Source organism: Mus caroli, chromosome 2 (assembly GCF_900094665.2).
Source record: "Mus caroli chromosome 2, CAROLI_EIJ_v1.1, whole genome shotgun sequence".
Lineage (NCBI taxonomy): Eukaryota > Metazoa > Chordata > Mammalia > Rodentia > Muridae > Mus > Mus caroli.
The window spans coordinates 148107221-148129385 of record NC_034571.1 but is presented as its reverse complement, the minus strand read 5'-3'; the positions used below and the strand labels follow the sequence as shown (position 1 = coordinate 148129385).

Here is a 22165-nt window from a genome sequence, read left to right as displayed (position 1 = left end):
AACTCACTCTGTAGACCAGGCTGGCCTCGAACTCAGAAATCCGCCTGCCTCTGCCTCCCAAGTGCTGGGATTAAAGGCGTGCGCCACCACGCCCGGCTAAAATTGTAAGTTTTCTTAACTGGGGTGAATTAAATAGGGGACAGATGCTTTAAAAATCAGAATGCTATTTTTGTTTTTTTAAGCTTTATTAATTTATTTCACGTATGTTAGTGCAGTGCCTACCTTCTGACAGACCAGAAGAGGACATCAGATCCCATTACAGATGGTTGTGGGCCTCCATGTGGTTGCTGGGAATTGAACTCAGGACCTTTGGAAGAGCAGTCTTAACTGCTGAGCCATCTCTCCAGCACCGGAATACTTTTTTTGAGAAGCTATTACTTATGGCTGTTTCTTATTCAAGTTTAAATTAATTTAAATATTTCTTGTTTTGGTTTAAATTGAACCTTGTGGTGGTTAGCTAGGCAGTTTTATAACCAAGAGAAATATAGTCAGGTTGGCAGATGCTGATCTGTTAGTAGAAGGCCATCCTGGTTTACAGACTGTATTTTTTTCTTTTTTAAAAAGTTTTATTTATTTATTTATTATATATAAGTACACTGCTCGTTACAGATGGTTGTGAGCTACCATGTGGTTGCTGGGATTTGAACTCCGGACCTTCAGAAGAATAGTCGGGTGATCTTACCCACTGAACCATCTCACCAGCCCTACAGACTGTATTTTTAATTACACCCTGTCTCAAATAATACTTTTCTGTATTATGTATAACTGAAGGGGAAATATAGCTTGTTAAGTATTTATATGTACTTCAATGGCCAGTAATCTGTCCAACAATTGTCTTACTATTATGGATTAGAAAGGCAAAGTAAGAGGATCACTGCTAAGTTCCACCCCACATTGATCTACAAAGTGAATTGCAAGAAAAGTCAGGCATATGAACCCTATTTTTAAAAAGAAAGTCTGGCCGGGTATTGGTGGCACACCCCTTTAATCCCAGCACATGGGAAGCAGAGGCAGGTGGAATTTATGAGTTTGAAGCCAGCCAGGAAACCCTGTCTCGGGGAAAAAAAGTCTGAGTTAGAGGGGACAGAAGAATTTTATTTGAAACAACTTGATTATAAGTTGACCTAGTTTTTCTTAAAACTAAATGTAAATTTTTTAAGAACTTATTTATACATAAGTGCTCAATTTCCATGTGTTCCTGTATGGCAGAAGAGCATTAGACCCTATTATTGAAGGACAAGAGCCACCAAGTGGTTTCTGGGAATTGAACTCAAGATCTCTGGAAGAGCAACCTGTGCTCTTATCTACTGAGCCAGCCCTCTTTAATGACCATGAACACTATGGGACATATATATCTTATGATCCTTTAAGAAGTAAGCTTTATCTTTAAAAAGGTACAAAAATTATTTGTATTATGATTTAGTTACTGTGAAAAAAAACCCTCTTTTCTTATTTTTTTGCAATACTGGTGTTGGTCTGTGGATCAGGTATATTCCAGAACTGAACTGAAACTTCTCTTTGAATCGTAAAAGTATCACTACATGGAAACAGGGCAAGGTGGCACACATTTGATTTCAGCACTAGTCAGACAGGATCTTTGTGAGTTCTAGGCCAGCAGAAAAGACAGTGAGAACCTGTGTTAAATTAAAAGACAAAAACAAAAAGCCTGGGTGCTTGTGGTAGCATACACCTTTAAAATCAATACAGAGAAGGCAGAGTCAGTTAGGATCTCTGAGTCTGGACTATAGTGAGTTCCAGTATAGTTAAGTCTGTATCCTGCCTTGAGAAGGGGGAGGCAGTGAGGAAGGGAAGAAAAAGATGAATAAGGGATTGAGGTCTGTAATTCAACATTGAAATCTCAGTTTGAGGCAGGAGAAATAACAGTTCTAGGTATTACTTGGATTTTATGAGACACTGTCAAAAGTTTTTGAATGAAATGTATAGTGTGTATGTACATGTGCATACTTTTTAAAAATTACATACTAAACCACTTTGGGATGAGAAAGTACAGAGGCAAGTATTTTTACTGTATTTTTTGTTTTTTTAAAGGCTCGTGCTCATAATTATATGATTGAGAGTAGATGTGATAGATTTTTTTTTAGAATCAAAAAGTCTTGCAGGGCAGTGGTTGCACACGCCTTTGATCCCAGCTCTTGGGAAGCAGAGTCCAGTGGATTTCTGAGTTAGAGGCCAGCCTGGTCTACAGAGTGAGTTCCAGGACAGCCAGGGATACACAAAGAAACCCTGTCTTGCCGGGCAGTGGTGGCACAGGCCTTTAATCCCAGCACTTGGGAGGCAGATGCAGGCAGATTTCTGAGTTCGAGGCCAGCCTGGTCTACAAAGTGAGTTCCAAGACAGCCAGGCTACTCAGAGAAACAAAAAAAGTTTTTGAGGCTGCAACTTTGGTTCTTTGTACCTTGAACCTGGTCCAGGATAGAAAAACAAGGGCTACAGGTCTGGATTAAGTCATGATTTTTCTAAGTTCTGTTCCTTCCTCTATATAGTTTGAGGTAGAAAAGAAGCAGTGTAAACAGTGTTACAATTGTTGGGGAGCCCATGAAGTTGATCTTCGCAACACACCCAAAACCTGTAACTAGTATAATTTTGTTTTGTTTTTTTTTTTTTTTAGCTCCGGACCAAAATTTAACAGTGCCATCCGAGGAAAGATTGGGTTGCCTCATAGCATCAAATTAAGGTTTTTAAACATACTTCTGGATTGTTTAAATTATATTTCAAGGAACTAATGTGATTTGTTTGGGTAACTTGTGAAACTTTTTATCCTTGTAGCAGAAGACGTTCCCGAAGCAAAAGTCCATTCAGGAAAGACAAGAGCCCTGTGAGGTAACTGTTAGCTTTTTTTCTTTCACCCTTTTTAATTTTTTCCTAGTAAAGTTCTATAAACCTTGTTTTCTTGTTTTTTGTTTTTGTTTGTTTTTTGTTAATTTTGTTTGTTTGTTTGTTTTTGTTTTTGAGACAGGGTTTCTCTATGTGTAGCACTGGCTGTCCTGGAACTCATTCTGTAGACCACCTGGCCTCCATGTCAGAAATCTGCCTGCCTCTGTTCCCAAGTGCTGGGATTAAAGGCATGCAACAACACTGCCCAGCTAAATAGGCTTCATTTCGTATGGAATTATTTAGTAACATTTAGTAACTATTCTCATAGTAAAATAACAATCATTAGTTTCACTACTTGAAACTGTTGCATGAAAAGTACATTTCATCTTGTGATTCTTACCAAATTGAATGGTTATATCTGTTTATGCCTCAGAAAGTTTCCAACTGTATAATGAATAATTTTGCTTCAGAGCACAGTTTTGTCTTCTGGTATACTTCACTAACCAGGTTGACCTTAACTAGAATATGTTAAATTTATTTTCATTATGTACATGAGTACACTGAACCAATCTTCATGCACACCTGAAGAAAGCATCAGATCCAATTATATGGTTGTGAGCCACCATGTCTTTGCTGGGAATTGAACTCAAGATCCCTGGAAGAGCAGTCAGTGCTCTTAACCTAATACACCATCTCTCCAGCCCAATGAATTTTTTTTTTTTTTTTTTTTGGTCCATGGTATCCCTTCGTAGTCATAGGAAACTTGGAACATTCCCTGTGGCTCACCCAGGCCTTCAATTTCACTTGCCCGAGCCACGATAGTGTTGGGTTAACTCTGTTTGATCATGCCCAACTTACTTATTTTTTTGTAAAAGACTATTTCATGTTCAGGAATATATGTTTCTACACATATTTATGCAGTATAACATGCCTGGTGCCCTCCTAGGCCTTTGGAAGTGTTAGATTTCCTGGAACTGGAGTGATAAATATTTTTGAGCAGCATTCGGGTGCTGGGAAATGAAACCCTGGTCTTTGGTAAGCTTAGCCAGTCCCCTAGTTGTTAAACTTGTTACTAGATGTATTCTAATCATAAAATTCTTTCAGTTTTTTTTTTTTTTTTTTTTTGGTTTTTCGAGACAGGGTTTCTCTGTGTAGCCCTGGCTGTCCTGGAACTCACTTTGTAGACCAGGCTGGCCTCGAACTCAGAAATCCGCCTGCCTCTGCCTCCCGAGTGCTGGGATTAAAGGCGTGCGCCACCACGCCCGGCTCTTTCAGTTTTTTGAGACAGGGTTTCTCTGTGTAGCCTTGGCTGTCCTGGAACTCACTGTGTAGACGATGCCAAGTCCGCCTGCCAAGTGCTAGGATTAAAGGCGTGTGCCACCACTGCCCTGTGTTTTCTAATTTTTTTTTGGTGGGAATATCCATTATGCAAATTTTGTTCATTCCTGGAATTTGTCTTTCAGTTGTGAAGGCTTCACTTTAATATGGAGAAATAACCACTTTGGTGATGTGAGGACAGTTGTTTGCACCTGGTGTCCTGCAGTCTGATTAGCAGAATGATTTTTCTCTATCAAAGGAAGTAAACTTTGTAGTGTGGACATTTTGTATATATTTAAGTGTACTTAAAAGTTGACAATTAATTGAAACTTATTATTATTACTATTATTGTTTTTGGTTTTTTTGAGACAGGGCTTTTCTTTGTAGCCCTGGCTGTCCTGGAACTCACTCTGTAGACCAGGCTATCCTGGAACTCAAATCTGCTTGCCTCTGCCTCCCAAGTACTGGGAGTGTGCCACCAAGCCCGTCTGTAACTTATTTATTTATTTATTTTTAAAGAGTTATTTATTTATTATATATAAGTACACTGTAGCTGTCTTCAGACACACCAGAAGAGGGAGTCAGATCCCGTTATGGATGGTTGTGAGCCACCATGTGGTTGCTGGGAGTTGAAATCAGGAGCAGTCGGGTGCTCTTACCTACTGAGCCATCTCACTAGCCCTGAAACTTATTTTTATTTTTATTTATTTATTTATTTTATTTTTTTTGGTTTTTCGAGACAGGGTTTCTCTGTGTAGCCCTGGCTGCCTCTGCCTCGAAACTTATTTTTAAATTAATGTTTTTCCTGCATGTTTGTATTATGTGCACTATATCCCTGATGGTTTCTGGAGATGAGAAGAGAACTGGAATTTCACAATATGCATGCTGGGAATAGAGCATAGCCTCTGCATGACAGCAAATGCCCTTAAATGCTGATTCATTTCTCTAGCCCCTTGGTTACACTTTTACTGAAGTTTATACATTAAAAATTACGACAGGACTGGAAATTAGCTTCACTGTAGATCATTTGCCTAATGTGTGCAGTGTGGGCCTCAAACCCCAGAAGAGAACAAAGATGTGAAGCACTGATGTAAAAGTGGTTGCCTTACTGGTTTAAAATTTGGTATTATGTCTACAACTGCCTACAATGAAGCAGGTCTATAATCCCACAACCTGAGAACTAAAAACAGGAAAGATAAATTGAAGATAAGGGCTGTAGAGATGACTTTGTGATTGTGAGTTCTTGACTGTTGAAAAAGCCTCAGTTCAATTTTGAGCACTTAAATTGCATTTAACAATCATCTATAATTCCAGTTTTGATGGTTCTGATCTTCATGAGCTCGGAATGAGTACTGTTTTTGTATACACTCAGGAATACACTAGAGACATGTCAGCTAAATATATGTATGTGTGTATACATATCATAAATATGTGTATATATATACAGGAATATCCAAGGACCTTTGTTTAGAAAGGAGTTGGAGCTGGGCTGTGGTGGCAGGCAACTTTTCCAGCTCTTGGTTTGAAAGAGGGTAGAGGTCAGGTTGATTCTTGCCTGGTCTACAGAGAAAATTCCAGTCCAGCCAGAGTTCCACAGAGAAATATTCTCAGGAAACAAACAAACAAGGGGAGGGGATTTGAGGACAACCATAATACATTAGTCCCTGTGTCCAAATAAAAAAGCCTGCAAAGTTAATTTTATGGGTTTCCTTTTGTTAGGGAACCTATTGATAATCTCACTCCTGAGGAAAGGGATGCAAGGACTGTTTTCTGCATGCAACTGGCAGCAAGAATTCGACCTCGAGATTTGGAAGAGTTTTTCTCTACAGTTGGAAAGGTAACTTCTCAAATATCCAAAAAAGTAGCATATGGTTTCATGAGCCTTTAACCACTGCTTACCACTGTGTTGCCTCAGACCATTCTCTTGCACCTTCTGTGTAATTGGTCCTTTGAGTTTAAGGCAGGCTTGCTGTTTTGAGTTACAGGACAACCTGGCAATATCATCATTTATTATTTTGTATCAAAAAAGTTAATCATAAGCTGATAACATTTTCCAATCCTTCCATGATGGAAGGATTGAACAGTTAAAGCCCTAACACACAATTAAACCACTTTCCTCAAAGACAATCCAATAATTTACCTCATTTATTAGAGGGGCAAGTCTTAGGTGGGTAATATAATCCTAGTAGATGGGGTTAAACACTGATATCTCTATCTTAATTACTGAGTTTTATTCTATAGATAGTCCGGGAATGTCTTTCTGTAAACCTGGCTAGACTAGGCTTAGGAGTGCAGGAAGACACCATCATGTACATCTATTACTGATTATTTAGTCTCAGTGTGTGGGGTAGCCTAGTCTTCAAATTCAGATCCACTTCTGCCTACTTTATTAAAACTTGTGCCAACACCATATCTGAAATTTCATTCTTGCAACTTAGGAGGCAGAAGTTTCCAGATTTATGTGAATTTAAGGCTAGTTTGATCTGCACAATGATGTTTAAGCAATGGGGATGTGTATTGAGACAGTATTTCTGATTATATGTTGAAGAAATTATGTGTGTAGTTTGTACTGGATTATATGACTACAGAATAGTAATTATAATTACATTTGTTTTCATCTTAGGTTCGAGATGTGAGAATGATTTCTGATAGAAATTCAAGACGTTCCAAAGGAATTGCATATGTGGAATTTGTTGATGTCAGTTCAGTGCCTCTAGCAATTGGATTAACTGGCCAACGCGTTTTAGGAGTGCCAATCATAGTTCAGGCATCACAGGTAACTTGATTTAGAGGTTTGTCATTGAGCTGGATGTTGTACCACTTAACACTAGTGTCAGTACTTAGGAGTATTATGCAGGAGGATTGCCATCAATTTGCCTCAGATCATCTCATGCCAATGTAAATCTTGAAAAGAAATCTTGTGTTCAGTGGGTGGTAAGCACTAAGCTGTGAACTGGACTAGTTTTAATTTTTTGTCTGTCATTTTTGATAGCACAAAGCCAGCTGCACTGGTTTATTAGTTTTATATTAATTTTCTTTTTGTATAAAAATAATTTTTATATGTATGTATAATTTTATACATACATGTATAATTTTGTATATAACTACTGTATAGATTTGTGTATATCTGCATATATACTTTAAACTTTATTAAAATGTTAAAATAGAAAATTGTGTGCATAATTTAGATGTATAGGTTGGTGTTGGAATGTTTACATAACATGCCCACAAAGGCCTTTCAGTGCAATTAAGTGCCATCAATGACATTCACTATATGGTACAGCACCATCCTTTCTCCAAACATTCCACAGGACTAGACAAACCAGTCTATCCAAAGCACTCTTTCCCTTTCTCTAGTCCAAATGTTTTCTAAGCCTTGACTATTTGCAATGATAATTGTAATTTTATTTGGGATGACTTAAAGTTTCTGCATTACCCTTTTGTTATTGCATGTATGCCTGCTTTGTGTTACTTTTTGACGTGGGTTTTACTTGTTTATAGGCAGAAAAAAATAGAGCTGCTGCAATGGCAAACAATTTACAAAAGGGAAGTGCTGGACCTATGAGGCTCTATGTAGGCTCATTACACTTTAACATAACTGAAGACATGCTTCGGGGGATCTTTGAACCTTTTGGAAGGGTAAATACATTTTTCTTCTGTTTTTTTTTTTTTTCATATTTTTCTCGTCCAAAGCGGGGTGTGTGTGTGTGTTATGTAAAGCATTGTTGTAATCTCTTGAGTCCTAGACGATTAAAGCATATTCTAGATTTTTCAAAACTAACTCAAGGAGTAATTTTGTCTAATTTATGCCTTTAATTCTAGATTGAAAGTATTCAGCTCATGATGGATAGTGAAACTGGTCGATCTAAGGGATATGGATTTATTACAGTAAGTAGTTGTCTTTTGTAAAATCTAACAAGTTTTGAGTATGGTTTACAGGTAATTCGGAATGAAGAATTAGTGTTTTCAAGTGATTTCATTTTTAAACATGACTACATGTTCTTATTAATTTTACATCTGTGTACTGTTTATTTTGATATGTTCATATAAGTATTCATATAGTCTAAGGTTGTCACATCCACCTAGATGTGCTATATTATTTATTTTTATGTCATTGTTTCTCAGTTTAACTGTGGGTATAGCCGGGTGTGGTGGCGCATGCCTTTAATCCCAGCACTCGGGAGGCTGAGGCAGGTGGATTTCTGAGTTCCAGGACAGCCAGGGCTATACAGTGAAACCTTGTCTCGAAAAAAAAAAACAAAAACAAAACTGTGGGTATAACTCTCCATGTAGGCCAGGCTGGCAAAAACATTTTTTTGAGATGACATTTTTGCCTTTATAGTGCTAAGAGTAAAGTCAGAATGCCATGCCTGTCTTACACTCATTCTTACCTATTAAAGTCTATAATCTTCCAAGACGTATCTTGCCTAACTTTAGTAGCCAGTCCTAGATAGAATTAAGGCATAAGCTACCACAATAGGCATGGTTACAGCCAAGTTTTAAAGATTTATTTATTTTATGTATATAAGGACATAAAGCTTTCCCTGAACTTAGATATACATAATTTTAGCCTAGCAAAAACTAGGGATACATTTGGTGTCACACCTGGTCACTTTAGCTCATTTTGTATTATACATGGCTTTTTGAACACCTATGAGTTTGCTATAATTACTGACCCCAGGACAGTATTGTCTTTTTCTGGATCTTAAAAATTGATAAATGCACAGGAGTTTGGGAATACATAGTCCAGTTAATAATGTCCTTGTTTTAAGCATGAAGATTTGGTTCAATATAACTAGTTATATCAGTACTCACCTTTCATCTGTGGTAACACAGGAGGTAGATAAAGAGGCCATTAACCTTCCCATTCCCCCAATCTTTTAACAAGATGGAATTATGTAACTCAGACTGCAAATAAATTCGAGGACCTGCTTCCCAAAAGGCATGAGCCATGATTGTCTTTTTTATGTGTAAATGTGTGTATGACACGTGTATGTTCAGGTGCATAAAGAGGTAAGGGCATGAGATCACCTAGAATTGTAATTATAGGTGGTTTTAAGCAACACGGTATAGATGTTTAGAACTGAACACTAGTCCTCAGGAAGAGAATAGCAAGTAGTCTTTAAACACTCAGCCATATCTCCCGTTACTGTCAAGATTTCTGGGGAAATTAAAGGTAGTGGAATATATCTTGAGGCCACAATGAAAGATCACATCTCAATGAAAGATGTGAGAGGTAGCTTTGTTAAATTTAGTGGGTGGGCTGATAATGTTAGAAGTTTCTAGGAGGAACATGTCCTTTTCCAATCGGGACACTAAAATTCTTTTATAAATTCAGGCTTCTAGACCTATTGTTACACCTTTAATCCCAGAAATTGGGACTCTAGGTAGTTGGAACTCAATCAAGGCCACCCTCTTCTTCACAGTGAGTTCCATGCAAAAAGTTACAAAATGACACTTGGCCTAAAAATTAAGAAGGTTTCAAAGTTCCCATGTTCATTAAGCTGTCCTTCCACAAAAATAATGGTTTAAGCCCGACGTGGTGGCACAAGCCTTTGATCCCAGCACTTGGGAGGCAGAGGCAGGAGGATTTCTTAGTTCAAGGCCAGCCTGGTCTACAAAGTGAGTTCCAGGACAGCCAAGGGCTACACAGAGAAACCCTGTCTTGAAAAACAAAACAAAAAAGTAATAATGGTCTAAATTTATACATATATTGTAATTTATTCAGGTATTTTTTTGCACTTTCTCAGTAAATATTAGATCTCTCTGTAATAATATAAACACATATTAATAAGTTAAAAATTCTGCTGTCTATTCTAGTTTTCTGACTCCGAATGTGCCAAAAAGGCTTTGGAACAACTTAATGGATTCGAGTTAGCTGGGAGACCAATGAAAGTTGGTCACGTTACTGAACGAACTGATGCTTCGAGTGCTAGTTCATTTTTGGACAGTGATGAACTAGAAAGGACTGGAATTGACTTGGGAACAACTGGACGTCTTCAGTTAATGGCAAGACTTGCGGAGGGTAAGTCTTCAATAGAGCTATTGATTTATCATAGTGGTAGAAAGGAAATTTAGCTATGCAAACTACAAAATGGAAAAAAATATTGTTATATTTTGGTATTAATGTTTATGTATAGGAATACATAGTTATCTTTTCCATTGTCTTATGTTGTCCTCATTTTGGTATATGGAAACACTAGATTTTTTTTTGATTTATATATCACCAGACTCCTTAAGAAGTGGATTGTGATTATTTTCCTTGGCTTTTACAATTTTTTAGAGAAAGTTACTATTATTTCCTTTATTTTGTGTGCATGTATATTTATTTTGATGGTATATGAGTGGCACAACATGGATTGGGGAGGTCAGAGCGGTACTTGAGGGGAAAACGTCTTATCCTTATACCATACATGGGTACTAAAGAGTACTACAGGTTATCATCTTTGGTAGTAGGAAGGTAGGTCTGTTAGTGCAGAGACATTGCAGACACCCCTTGAGTTTACCACATGAATTCCCAGTATTTGGTTTATCTCTGCTGTTAACATAGTAATTGAAGATTTATTCTCTTACAGGTACCGGTTTGCAGATTCCACCTGCCGCACAACAAGCATTACAAATGAGTGGCTCTCTGGCATTTGGTGCTGTGGCAGGTAGGAATTGAATCCTTTCTAATTTGAAATCATTGTATTTTCACCTAATTCGAAAATATGCCAAATTTTTTTGCATTTCAAAGGACTAACTGAGAATTCAATTCATTAAGTACTTCTAGCATTTTAATGATTGCAAAGAGTAGGTTTATTATTATATTTAAATACAACCATCCAGAGCACTCTGTGACACACTATGTATAGATAAATTGTTAGTGTTAAGAGATAAAATCTCGCAAAATTAAGTTTTGCTTAAACATTTGCATTACCAGTAATAAAAAAAATTAATTTTTTCCCTATGTTTCTATGATAAAATATCTTGACAAGGGACTTAAGAGGAAAAGTGCTAATTTAGGCAGTTATTCAGGGGAATAACTTAGGTGCTCTTAGGTGCTTACAACAATCTAATAATTCCAGTACTGGCACACTTATGTCTTTGTCTAACCTCTGCAGGCCACAGGCACACACAATACACATACATACATGAAGACAAAAATCTTAAACATGTTGCCCTAAATCTGTGATCTAAGGTTGTATTTCATTTGTTAGGCCTGTCATAATTAGAACTATATGTAATACATAAAGGATACATTTTATCCAGGAATGATGGTGAGGACCCTGTAAAATACCAACTTTAGCAGGATGAAGGAGTACGACCCTGTTGTTAAACTTTTATATATTGTGCCACAAATCTCCAGAAGTTCTAAGTATGGCAATTTGTGTTCTAAAGTTTCTCAAAGTGAGACCTTGTGAGATTTTGTGCCCAAAACCTCTTGTGCTTGCTAAAGCATGTTCTGAAAACAATTTCAACATGAATGATGAAGGTGGAAAAGTAAGCATTGAGATATTTCTGTAAATAAAATGTCTTCAGCTCAACACAAGTATCTGTTACCTGTGTTTCTGCTTGTCAGTTTTTTAAACATTACCTATTATGATTTATTTTGATAACTAGTCAACATACTGATATTTTTTTTTTTTTAATTGAAGTGAACTGTCTTCAGAAATAATTTGGAGTACTCAATGTTTAGATGACTAGGCGTGGTTTCTTCTAGATGATTTCAGTTCTGTTAGCCTCTAGCACAAGTGTTAGCTATATTACCTGTTAGTCTAATTGCAGGGAATCTCACACCCTCTAATGGCCTCTAAACAGCACACATATGGCTCACACTCACTTGCACATCAATAAAGATAAGATAATAATTATTTAAGAAAACTAATGGTCTAGGCTCTGTAGGTGCATACCATTAATCCCAGCACTTTGGAGGCAGGCAGAGTGATCCCTGAATTTGTGGCCAAGCCTGGTCTACACGATAAGTTCTAGGACAACCAGAATGAAAATCTAGGGCAATCAAGATGTCTTGAAAATCATTAAAAAGGTGGTGGTGGTGATGATGATGATGATAATCATAGGCCAAGTATAGACGTGTATACCTTTTATGGTAGCTAATTCTTGTGGTTTAGGGGTTAGGACATAGCCAGACTGATCTACCTGATCCTGAACTATGTAGAGAAACTTTGATTTGAAAATGATTATTTAGGGCTGGTGAGATGGCTCAGTGGGTAAGGGCACCCGATTGCTCTTCCAAAGGTCCAAGAGTTCAAATCCCAGCAACCACATGGTTGCTAACAACCATCCGCAACAATATCTGGCACCCTCTTCTGGAGTGTCTGAAGACAGCTACAGTGTACTTACATATAATAAANAAANAAATCTTTAAAAAAAAAAAAAAAAAAGAAAATGATTATTTAAGCCAGGCGTTGTGGTGTATGCCTTTAATCCCAGCACTCTGGAAGCAGAGGCAAGTTGAGTTCTGAGTTCGAGGCAAGCCTGGTCTACAAATTGAGTTCCAGGACAGCCAGGGCTCTACAGAGAAACCCTGACTCAAAAACCAACCAAAAAAAAAAAAAAAGGAAAAGAAAAGGATTATTTAGCCAGGCAGTGGTTTCGCAATGCCTTTAATCCCAGTATTTGGGAAGCAGAGGCAGGTGGATTTGTGAGTTCCAGGACAGCCTGGTCTACAGAGTGAGTTCCAGGACAGCCAGGGCTACATAGAGAAACCTTGTCTTGGAAAAAAATCAAAAGATGAATGAATGAATGAAAATAAATAATTGTTTACCTTACTGCTTCTCTTCAATCAAGCTCAAAATTTCATGCAGAATAATTGTTTGTAGACATTCATTACACTAGAGCAATCAATATCACCTGTTCATAGTGCTGCCATTCATAATTTCTCATGTAGGAACTATAAATGAAGGCTCATGGGGTAAGGGCACTGGCTACCCTTGCAGGGGTCCCTCTTTCAGTGGATATAGCTGTTTTAAATGCATTTAATTATTTTGATAGAAGATACTTCCCTTATGCCTCTGCCAATAGAGCCTAATGTGCATTGTGTTGTTGTATTCTTCTACAATATGTAGAATATGTACCATATGTAGAATGGCAGTCTACCTGTTTATGTACTAGCATTATATCCAGATACTCAATCCTGAGGCTGGATGTTATTTGATATCCCTGGTCATCCTTCGCTTTGTTCTGTATTTAGTAACTGAGAACCATCCTCTTCCCTTACTCTTGTGTCTTCTGGACTTCCCATTTGCTGTCTTTTTGATGTATAGTAGGGATTTAGATTCTTAATGTGTATAGCCCAAGATGCCCTTGAGATACCTTCTGTAGCTAACTCTGGCATTGAACTGAATTCTCCTGCCCTTCCTGAGTGTTAGGATTAGAGCAGTGTTCCACAATTTGTTTCTTGTTTCCTAATATATAGTGGAAGTAACCAAAGTTACTTGTACTTAATAGCATAAATCCCTGATATGTGTATAATTTACCTATTATGTGTAAAAAGAAACAGTATTTTAAACAGTATTTTAAGTTACTCATATTGGTTCTACCTAGCATACATAAATTATGCTAGCCTCGAACTCAGAAATCCTCCTGCCTCTGCCTCCGGAGTGCTGGGATTAGAGGCGTGCGCCACCACTGCCCGGCGCCTAATGTTTTAACCCAGTAAAATAAACAAACATAAGGTTTAGATTTCCTTATTCATGTCCCAAATTGAATATGTTCATTAACTATGATCACTTTGAGGTCATACAGGATTTTGTTTTTTGTTGGGTTGAGACAAGGTCTCACTATGATTTATCCCTGGCTGTTCTGAAATTCACTATATACAGATCAGGCAGATTATCCTCAATAGATAGCATTTCCTCCCTCAGTCCCACTATTGCTAGGGCCGCACCTATTTTGTGCTTTCATTTGTTTCCCAGCTCCTGTAGTCTTCTTTACATGTCTGATAGGTTTGATATGCTTTCCTGGATAGAAACGCAAGTTCTCATGGTATTTGAGAAAATTAACATTGATCAAATTGTGAACCTGTTATAAGAATCATTGACAGGTTAATTCTTAGAAGTTCTTAAAAAGATGTTCCAAATTTTTGGAATGATGTCTTTCTCAGTGGATAATGCTGAATTTAAAATTAGTGTACATCATCCTAGCTCTTGAATGTGTGTCTTTGTAACACCTACAGTATTAATACAAGCTTCTGAAATACTGAATTTTTACTGAAATTAAGTATAAAATTTTATTTCCCAAGTACTTGGAATTGAATTCTCAATCAGGGATTTTTGTATATTTTCTGACTGGTTTGCTCCTTTTTCCCCATTTCCCATTATTCCTAAGTGTGGTATGGTAATGGAACACAACATAGGGAAGGATGTATTAGGAATACAGTAGTATCTCTCTAGCATAACAGGAAAGGAAAGGTCCCAAAGCCTTGTAAATGAGGAATGGGGAAGGAGGTTTTGCTGCCAGGTGTTACTAATTTGCTTTAAACAAACCCTGCTGTTGAAGTCCTCTTTTATTAATACTTTCCTGACATTTACCCTGTTAGTTGAGGCTCTTCATTGTTCCTGCACTGAGCTGTAGAATTCTCTTTTGTTATAGATTTGCAAACACGACTTTCCCAACAGACCGAAGGTGAGTTGCTTATATTTTGATCTCTGTTTTAAATACAATTAAATATGCAAAGATGTAATTTGTTAATTATCGTATTCATAAAGTTTTGCCATATATTGTAACCATTGTACTTTTAATAGTGAAAGAAGAAAAGTTGTCTATGGTTATGTTTGTTGTGGATTGCTAGATTTTTTTTTTTTTCATTCATAGCTTTACTTGTTTGATTCTTGGTAAAGAAATAGCTTAACATGCTGTCTTTGACACTTGAAATAGAAAACCAGAACTTATTCGTATATTTATTTCATGGTTTTATCTAACTGTAAGGTTTATATATATATATATATATATATAAAGTAAAATTTGTTAGCCTACAGACTTAAAACATCACAATGTGGGCCCTGTGGAATAGCACTGACTGTTCTAATTGCAATTCCTCACGGTGGCTCAGTGTGAGTCGAGATCTTAGGCCTCTTCTGATACTCATGCATCAGTGCATTCATGTTTCCTTGAGTTTAGAATTATATGTATATTACATTTTGTGATAATGTTTTACTGATTGGTTTGTACTTGCGTATATTATCAAGCCAAGAACAGGGTTATGAATTGTTCTAATTACATGCATCATGTAATCGTGGCCATATATATGGCCAATAGGCCATGATTTTATGTCTTTCTGAAATCAAGAAAGAAAAACGTATTTTACTCTTCTAGTTTGCTGCCAACTTTGTTTTATTTTATTTATTTATTTATTTTTAAAAACTAACACCTTTTTTTAAAGATTATTTATTTATTTATTATATGTAAATACACTGTAGCTGTCTTCAGACACACCAGAAGAGGGCATCAGGTCTCATTACGGGTGGTTGTGAGCCACCATGTGGTTGCTGGGATTTGAACTTCGGACCTTCAGAAGAGCAGTCGGGTGCTCTTACCCACTGAGCCATCTCACCAGCCCTGTTTTATTTTTTAAAGGTGTATTTATTTGTTATATGTAAGTACACTGTGGCTGTCTTCAGACACACCAGAGTAGGGAGTCAGATTTCATTACAGATGATTGTGAACCACCGTGTGGTTACTGGGAGTTGAAATCAGGACCTTCAGAAGACCAGTCAGGCCGGGTGGTGGTGGCATACATCTTTAATCCCAGCACTGCGGAGGCAGAGAGAGGCAGGCAGATTTCTGAGTTTGAGGCCAGCCTGGTCTATAGAATGAGTCTAGGACAGCCAGGACTATACAGAGAAACCCTGTCTCAAAAAACAAAAACAAAACAAACCAGAAGAGCAGTGCTCTTAGCTGCTGAGCCATGACTCCAGCCCTGCTGCCAACTTTAAACTGCTTATTGGTTTCTCTTTTTTAATATAAAAAATCCTGTGTGAAACATGTCAATTTTAGGTGAGAATTAAATGTGTTTGAAATTTAAGCATCTGGTACATTTGTACTGTTATTTGTAAATGATTAGCAGTATTATCAAAAGTGAAAGATTTCATTACTTGTTTGTTTGGTCTTTAGTACTCAAAATCTGTCAGTAATTCCCCTCAGGTGTTTTCTTAACTTTTCTTTATACTTTTCTGTATACTTGTTCTGCTTTTGTTTTGAGACAGGGCTTCGTTGTGTAGCTTTGGCTGTTATGTCGAGCTGTCTGGTCTGCAACTCAGATTGGTTTTACTCTGGCTCCTGTCACTCGCCCTCTTCAGTTATATAAATTGGGTTGATGTTTTTTTTATGACTTTCATGTATACTGTTGTTGTGTTTCTTAAGCAGTTCTGCCTTACATTTTAGGTAGCTAGCTGGGACTTACTAGTTCTTAGATTATGTCAGGTTATACTTGTTTATAGGGAAGAAATACAAGGAAAAGGCTTTGAAAATTACTAAAAGAAAACTCCCTTTATCTTTGAAGGAAATATTGAAGGAAAAGCACTTGTTACACTCAGAATAATTTTTAATGTGGTATATTTTTGAATAGCTTTGTTCAGTGCGATTTGTCTGATACTTTCTTAGGTGATTATCCAAGTATCTCGATTTCTTAATGCATTATTTTATCCTTAGCTGTTTGTTTTTATGCATTGGAATGGGATTTGGTCAGATAATATGCTTACGGTGAGTTCTATAACAGCTGCCATAATATATTTGGAAATTCCCTAAAAATTGGAGTTACATGAGACCCTGTCTCAGGAATAGAAAAACCACACCTAAAGAACACCAAATAGAAACCATTGCATCACCTCACTTGGAAAAGCAATTAACTATAGACACGTTTGCTTTAAGGTTGAATAGCATTGGGCCCAGCAGTTTCACATTACAATAATCAAACTGTGGATAAGTTGCTGTTTCTGGCTTTACGTTTTGCTAGTACAAATCATTTAAATGTTAAATTTTTAGGACATTTTTCCTGGTATGCTATACTTGGTCTTTTACATGTATATTATATTTTGGTTCATGTTTTTTAAAAAAAAAGTTGGACCAGAGAGAGAGAGGTCTTTGGATTTAAAGCACTTTAGACTTTTGATTCATTATCAAGTTTTGATTCCCATCAACCACATCATAACTTAAAATAATATTTAACAGATTTTAGTGTCCCTGAGGGAAAAAACAATACCTGTGATGTGCATGGATGGATGCAGGCAAAATTCTCACACAAGAATTTAAATAAATAGATCTTTGGCTTTTTAAAAGGTTTTCCAAGTTCTTCAGAGTACATATTATATAAAAACCTAATATATTGATATGTCTTTTACTTAGCTTTTTTTTTTAAAGATTTATTTTAAATATGCGAGCACACTGTCACTTTCTTCAGACATACCAGAGGAGGGCATCAGATCCCATTACAGATGGTTGTGAGCCACCATGTAGTTGCTGGGAATTGAGACCTGTGAAGAGCAGTCAAGTACTCTTGACTGAGCCATCTCTGCAGCCCCTTTGTATATCTTTTAAACATAAGGCTATATTCCTGGCAAAGATAAGAGATATAAAAGATTGTTACTCTATTTAGGCTTTCCAACTATTTCACTTTGTATTAATGGTATCATTTCAGGATAAAACCAACCTTACATTATTCCTTTTTTTCTTTCTGGAATGATTTCTAGGAAGGATTTGTGGGGTTTTTTTGTTTGTTTGTTTGTTTTTGTTTTTGGATATATTTAGATTGCATATCTCTCTTTAAACCCTCATAGGTTTGGTTTCATTTAAGAAAATTGTCTCCCCATGAACTCTATCTGTGTAAGAATTTGCTTTGTAGCTCAGGCAAGAGCTCTGAGACGTTTTGCCTCTATCTCCCAAGTACTGTGATTAAAGCCATATTCCACTGTGCCCCCTTTTATATAATTGTTGCAGAAGACAGGGTTTTATATATTAGAGTCTAGCCTAAACGTTGGTATGTTGGCTTCGGTGACTTTGAACTTCTATTCATTCATCTTGCATTTACCTTTCTAACTCTTTATTTTTTTATTTTTTTTACCTTTCTAACTCTTAAGATTATTAGCACACTGAGTTTATGGGGTGGTTGGTGTCAAACCCAGAGCTTCATGCCTGCTAGACAAATACGCTTGACAGAAGTTCCAAACCCAGCTCCTGTAATTTTTAGGGACATATATTTGCATCTGAATGAAATGTGTGAGCATTCGTTTCCCCTTCTCATTCTCTAAATAATACTTGCGTATTTGTACTTTTTGTTGCTATCATAAGTTAAGCTAAAGATGTTTTAAGGTTGCTGTGCTTAGCTTAACTGTTGTATTATGGTAAAGCGAGTAACTGTCTTATTTCACATTCATGAAGGTGATATATAAATTATGTCATCCATATATAGATAGGGTTGAATTTTAGTTAATTGTCCAGGGATACTTACACATTTTCCATGAAGCTAATTTTTATTCTTCCTTTTTTAGCCTCAGCTTTAGCTGCAGCTGCGTCTGTTCAACCTCTTGCAACACAGTGTTTCCAACTTTCTAACATGTTTAATCCTCAAACGTAAGTACATTTGTATAATATGTTAAAAGCCTTTTTCATTTTTTTAAATTTCATTTATATTGTATTGGGCACATTGAATAAAATTTAATATTCATGAAATTTCTGTCACCAATCGTTTGCATACAATTGTTTACCTGCTGTTTTTGTATTGTTACTTTAGAATATATATGAGTATTTTGCTTCTATGTATGTGTACATGTATGTATGTATGTGTCTATCACTTGTGCTCAGGGAGGTCAGAATGGACATCTGTATTGTTGCTGTTTGCTGGTAACTGAAGCTGGTACTCTATAGGAATAACAAATTTATCTACTACAGGATCGTTTTCTTTCATAGGGCTAAAACCTAGGGCCTTGAGCACTGCATGCCAGGCAGTTATGCCACTGATGAAAATCACAAGTCCTCTTTTTTGTTGTTGATTTTTAAATTCAAACAAGATCTTACCATCAATTGTTAGAGCTGGTCTTGTGATCGATTAGTAGCAGCACTGTAGTCCGTGCAGGCTTCTAACCTATGATAATTTTATCTGCTTTTAGTTTACCTAATTTTACTGATGTATGATGTTAATAATTTAATAATTTTGTATATGTATCCCTTCAGGTACATAAGTATATGGATTCCAAAGTTCAACATTTTATTACCTTTATTCCGTCTTGCCTCCTCACAATGGTTATTAAAAGGGTTTAGCTTGCTGCTTTATATAGAATTCTGGTCATTATAATTGTATAGCAACCACAGGTTCTGGTTTGTCAGGCTTTTAATTTTGTTTCTTTATGTCTATCAGTGTTTGCTTGCATGTATGTATGCCACATGCTTACCTGTATCTGAAGGAACAGAAATGTTACAGTTTTATAGATTTTTTTATAGGTTTTAAGTAGCCCTGTTGATTTTAACTAAGACTTAAGTCCTCTGCAAAAGCAACAAATGCTCTTAACTGTTGAGTCAACTCCACAAAACTTACAGTAAACTTGGTAGTAAAAATTGATTACATTTTGTACATCTTTATGTATAACCATTAACATCTTAAATTTAAAGAATATGTTTAGGTGTGGGTGGATAGCTGAGCATGTCAAATGCTTATCATGTTTGCATGAATGTCAACTTGGTATAAGCAGATACATAGAGCAAGATAATTGGTAAGCTAGTTCAGTTAATTTTCTGTGTTTCATAAGGAGAGTTACTACATAGTAAAAGGTAAACTAGATGCTTCACGGGGAGTAAAGGTGCTTGATGCCACGTCTGAAGATGAGAATTTGATCCCTGGCATTCATATGGAAGCTGAAATGGATTCTGTTTGGACCACATGCATCCCCATGTTCACACACAATGTAGTTAATCGTTATTTAAATACAATTTCATTATTTTTATTACTTTGTTAACAGAGAAGAAGAAGTTGGATGGGATACAGAGATTAAAGATGATGTCATTGAAGAATGTAATAAACATGGAGGAGTCATTCATATTTATGTTGACAAAAATTCAGCTCAGGTAATTTGATTTTTATTTTTGTTTTTCAAGACAGTGTTTATTTGTGTAATATGCTGCCCGAGTGCTGGGATTGAGGTGTATACTATTGTGTGTCCTCCTTTTCATACCATTAGTCCATTTAATTGTGACTGTATTCCTCATGAGGTTTTATTTCCATTTTGACTTGGTTTTGGTTTTTCTTTTGAGACGGGATTTTGGTTTCGGTTTTGTGTTTGTGGTGTGTAGTGCCACCTATCCTGCAACTCTGCAGACCAAGATAACCTCAAACTCAGAGATCCACCTGTTTGTTTTAATTTATTTATTATTATATCCCAGTACACTGTAGCTGTCTTAAGACACACAAGAGGGCATCAGATCTCATTAACAATGGTTGTGAGCCACCATGTCGGTGTTAGAATTTGAACTCAGGACCTTAATTAAGTTAGCTCTTTGCTGACTTACCTTCCCGTATTCTGGGATTTATTATAGGCCTGTACCACTATGCTTTCTTAGTGTTTGTTTCCTGAAAGGGACTTAAATATGCTAGCTAAATACCAGCTCCAAAACAAAGGCAAGTTCAAAATAATGAATATTTGATGAGAGTAGTGTTAACTGATGAGCTAATTTGCATCATGTACCCTGGAACTCTTAACAGCTTTACTCTTTACATAGAATTTGGGGCGTGGGGAATATAGGGTGAAAAGATCAATGAGAAGAAGATTCTATAGTTTTCAAAAACATTTGAGGTGTTTACCATAAGCTATTAGAATTAATAAATAGCTTCAAAAGAACATTTTTGCAAACATCTAGGATACATGATCAGTGGTTGTTTTATTAATTTTGTCTTTTGATAATTTTAGGGCAATGTGTATGTGAAGTGCCCATCTATTGCTGCGGCTATTGCTGCTGTCAATGCATTGCATGGCAGATGGTTTGCTGGTGAGTAACTGCTATGAAGACTTTATGTTGAAACACCAAGTGATTAACATTGACTAAAAACTGCTTACTTTTTTCTTTTTGTCAACAGGTAAAATGATAACAGCAGCGTATGTACCTCTTCCAACTTACCACAACCTCTTTCCTGATTCTATGACAGCAACACAACTACTGGTTCCAAGTAGACGATGAAGGAAGATACAGTCCCTTATGTATATAGCTTTTTTTTTCTCTTGAGAATTCATCTTGAGTTATCTTTTATTTAGATAAAATAAAGAGGCAAGGGTCTACTGTCATTTGTATACAACTCCTGTTACCTTGAAAAATAAAAATGTTAACAGGAATGCAGTGTGCTCATTATCCCTAACTAGCAAATCCTACTTTATGCAAAGCTGTTCTCTTGTTCTGCTGTTTTAAATGTCCATGTAGAAAATGACATTAAGGATCTATAGAATAGCTCTAGGGGAACAAATGTGCTTTCTGTATAAAGGCAGACAGGTAACGTTTTAATGTTTCAGAAACCTAACTTTTTACACATCAGTTACAATTCACATTCATGTATTCGGCTCATGGTTCAACAAAGGTTTCCAGAATCCACAGTTAGTGTGTGAAAAGTCTAAGTGGCTATAGACTGCTTAGCATTTGATCTTGATCATTTGACAAGAAGGGGATTTCAAAATAATATTTCTTGATGGTAATTTTTTCAATTAATGTATCTGTAAAAGTTTCTTTGTAAATACTGTATGTTTTAGTGTGTCTTGAGATTCCAAACAAAATGATCCCTGCATTTCCTCAAGGTGGCTGATGTAACAGATTGAGTAAAGCAGTCTTGGGCAAGAGATAGGAAATGCAGAAATAGGTTTTGTCTGGTTGCATATAATCTTTGCTCTTTTTAAGCTCTGTGAGCTCTGAAATATATTTTTGGGTTACTTCAGTGTGTTTGACAAGACAGCTTGATATTTCTATCAAACAAATGACTTTCATATTGCAACAATCTTTGTAAGAACCACTCAAATAAAATTCTCTGAAAAAGGCCACAAAA

At 36.5% G+C, this 22165-nt stretch overlaps 1 protein-coding gene across 12 annotated transcripts in view; it reads left to right on the top strand.

Moving 5' to 3' along the window:
- The window catches only part of Rbm39 (RNA binding motif protein 39), a 31503-nt gene extending 9338 nt beyond the window's left edge, over positions 1-22165 (top strand). For 5 of the 12 annotated variants that reach the window (XM_029474476.1, XM_021156147.2, XM_029474477.1 and 2 more), the window contains 13 exons: positions 2630-2695; positions 2788-2841; positions 5872-5989; positions 6776-6928; positions 7654-7791; positions 7975-8040; positions 9973-10177; positions 10728-10805; positions 14728-14778; positions 18639-18720; positions 20103-20208; positions 21048-21126; positions 21215-22158. In XM_029474476.1, the coding sequence (XP_029330336.1) occupies positions 5927-5989; positions 6776-6928; positions 7654-7791; positions 7975-8040; positions 9973-10177; positions 10728-10805; positions 14728-14778; positions 18639-18720; positions 20103-20208; positions 21048-21126; positions 21215-21315 (1122 nt within the window). In that variant the 5' untranslated portion in view covers positions 2630-2695; positions 2788-2841; positions 5872-5926 and the 3' untranslated portion in view covers positions 21316-22158. Of the gene's footprint in view, positions 1-2629; positions 2696-2787; positions 2842-5871; positions 5990-6775; positions 6929-7653; positions 7792-7974; positions 8041-9972; positions 10178-10727; positions 10806-14727; positions 14779-18638; positions 18721-20102; positions 20209-21047; positions 21127-21214 lie in introns of all 12 variants that reach the window. The other 7 variants (XM_021156145.2, XM_029474479.1, XM_021156144.2 and 4 more) reach the window with 6 other exon arrangements.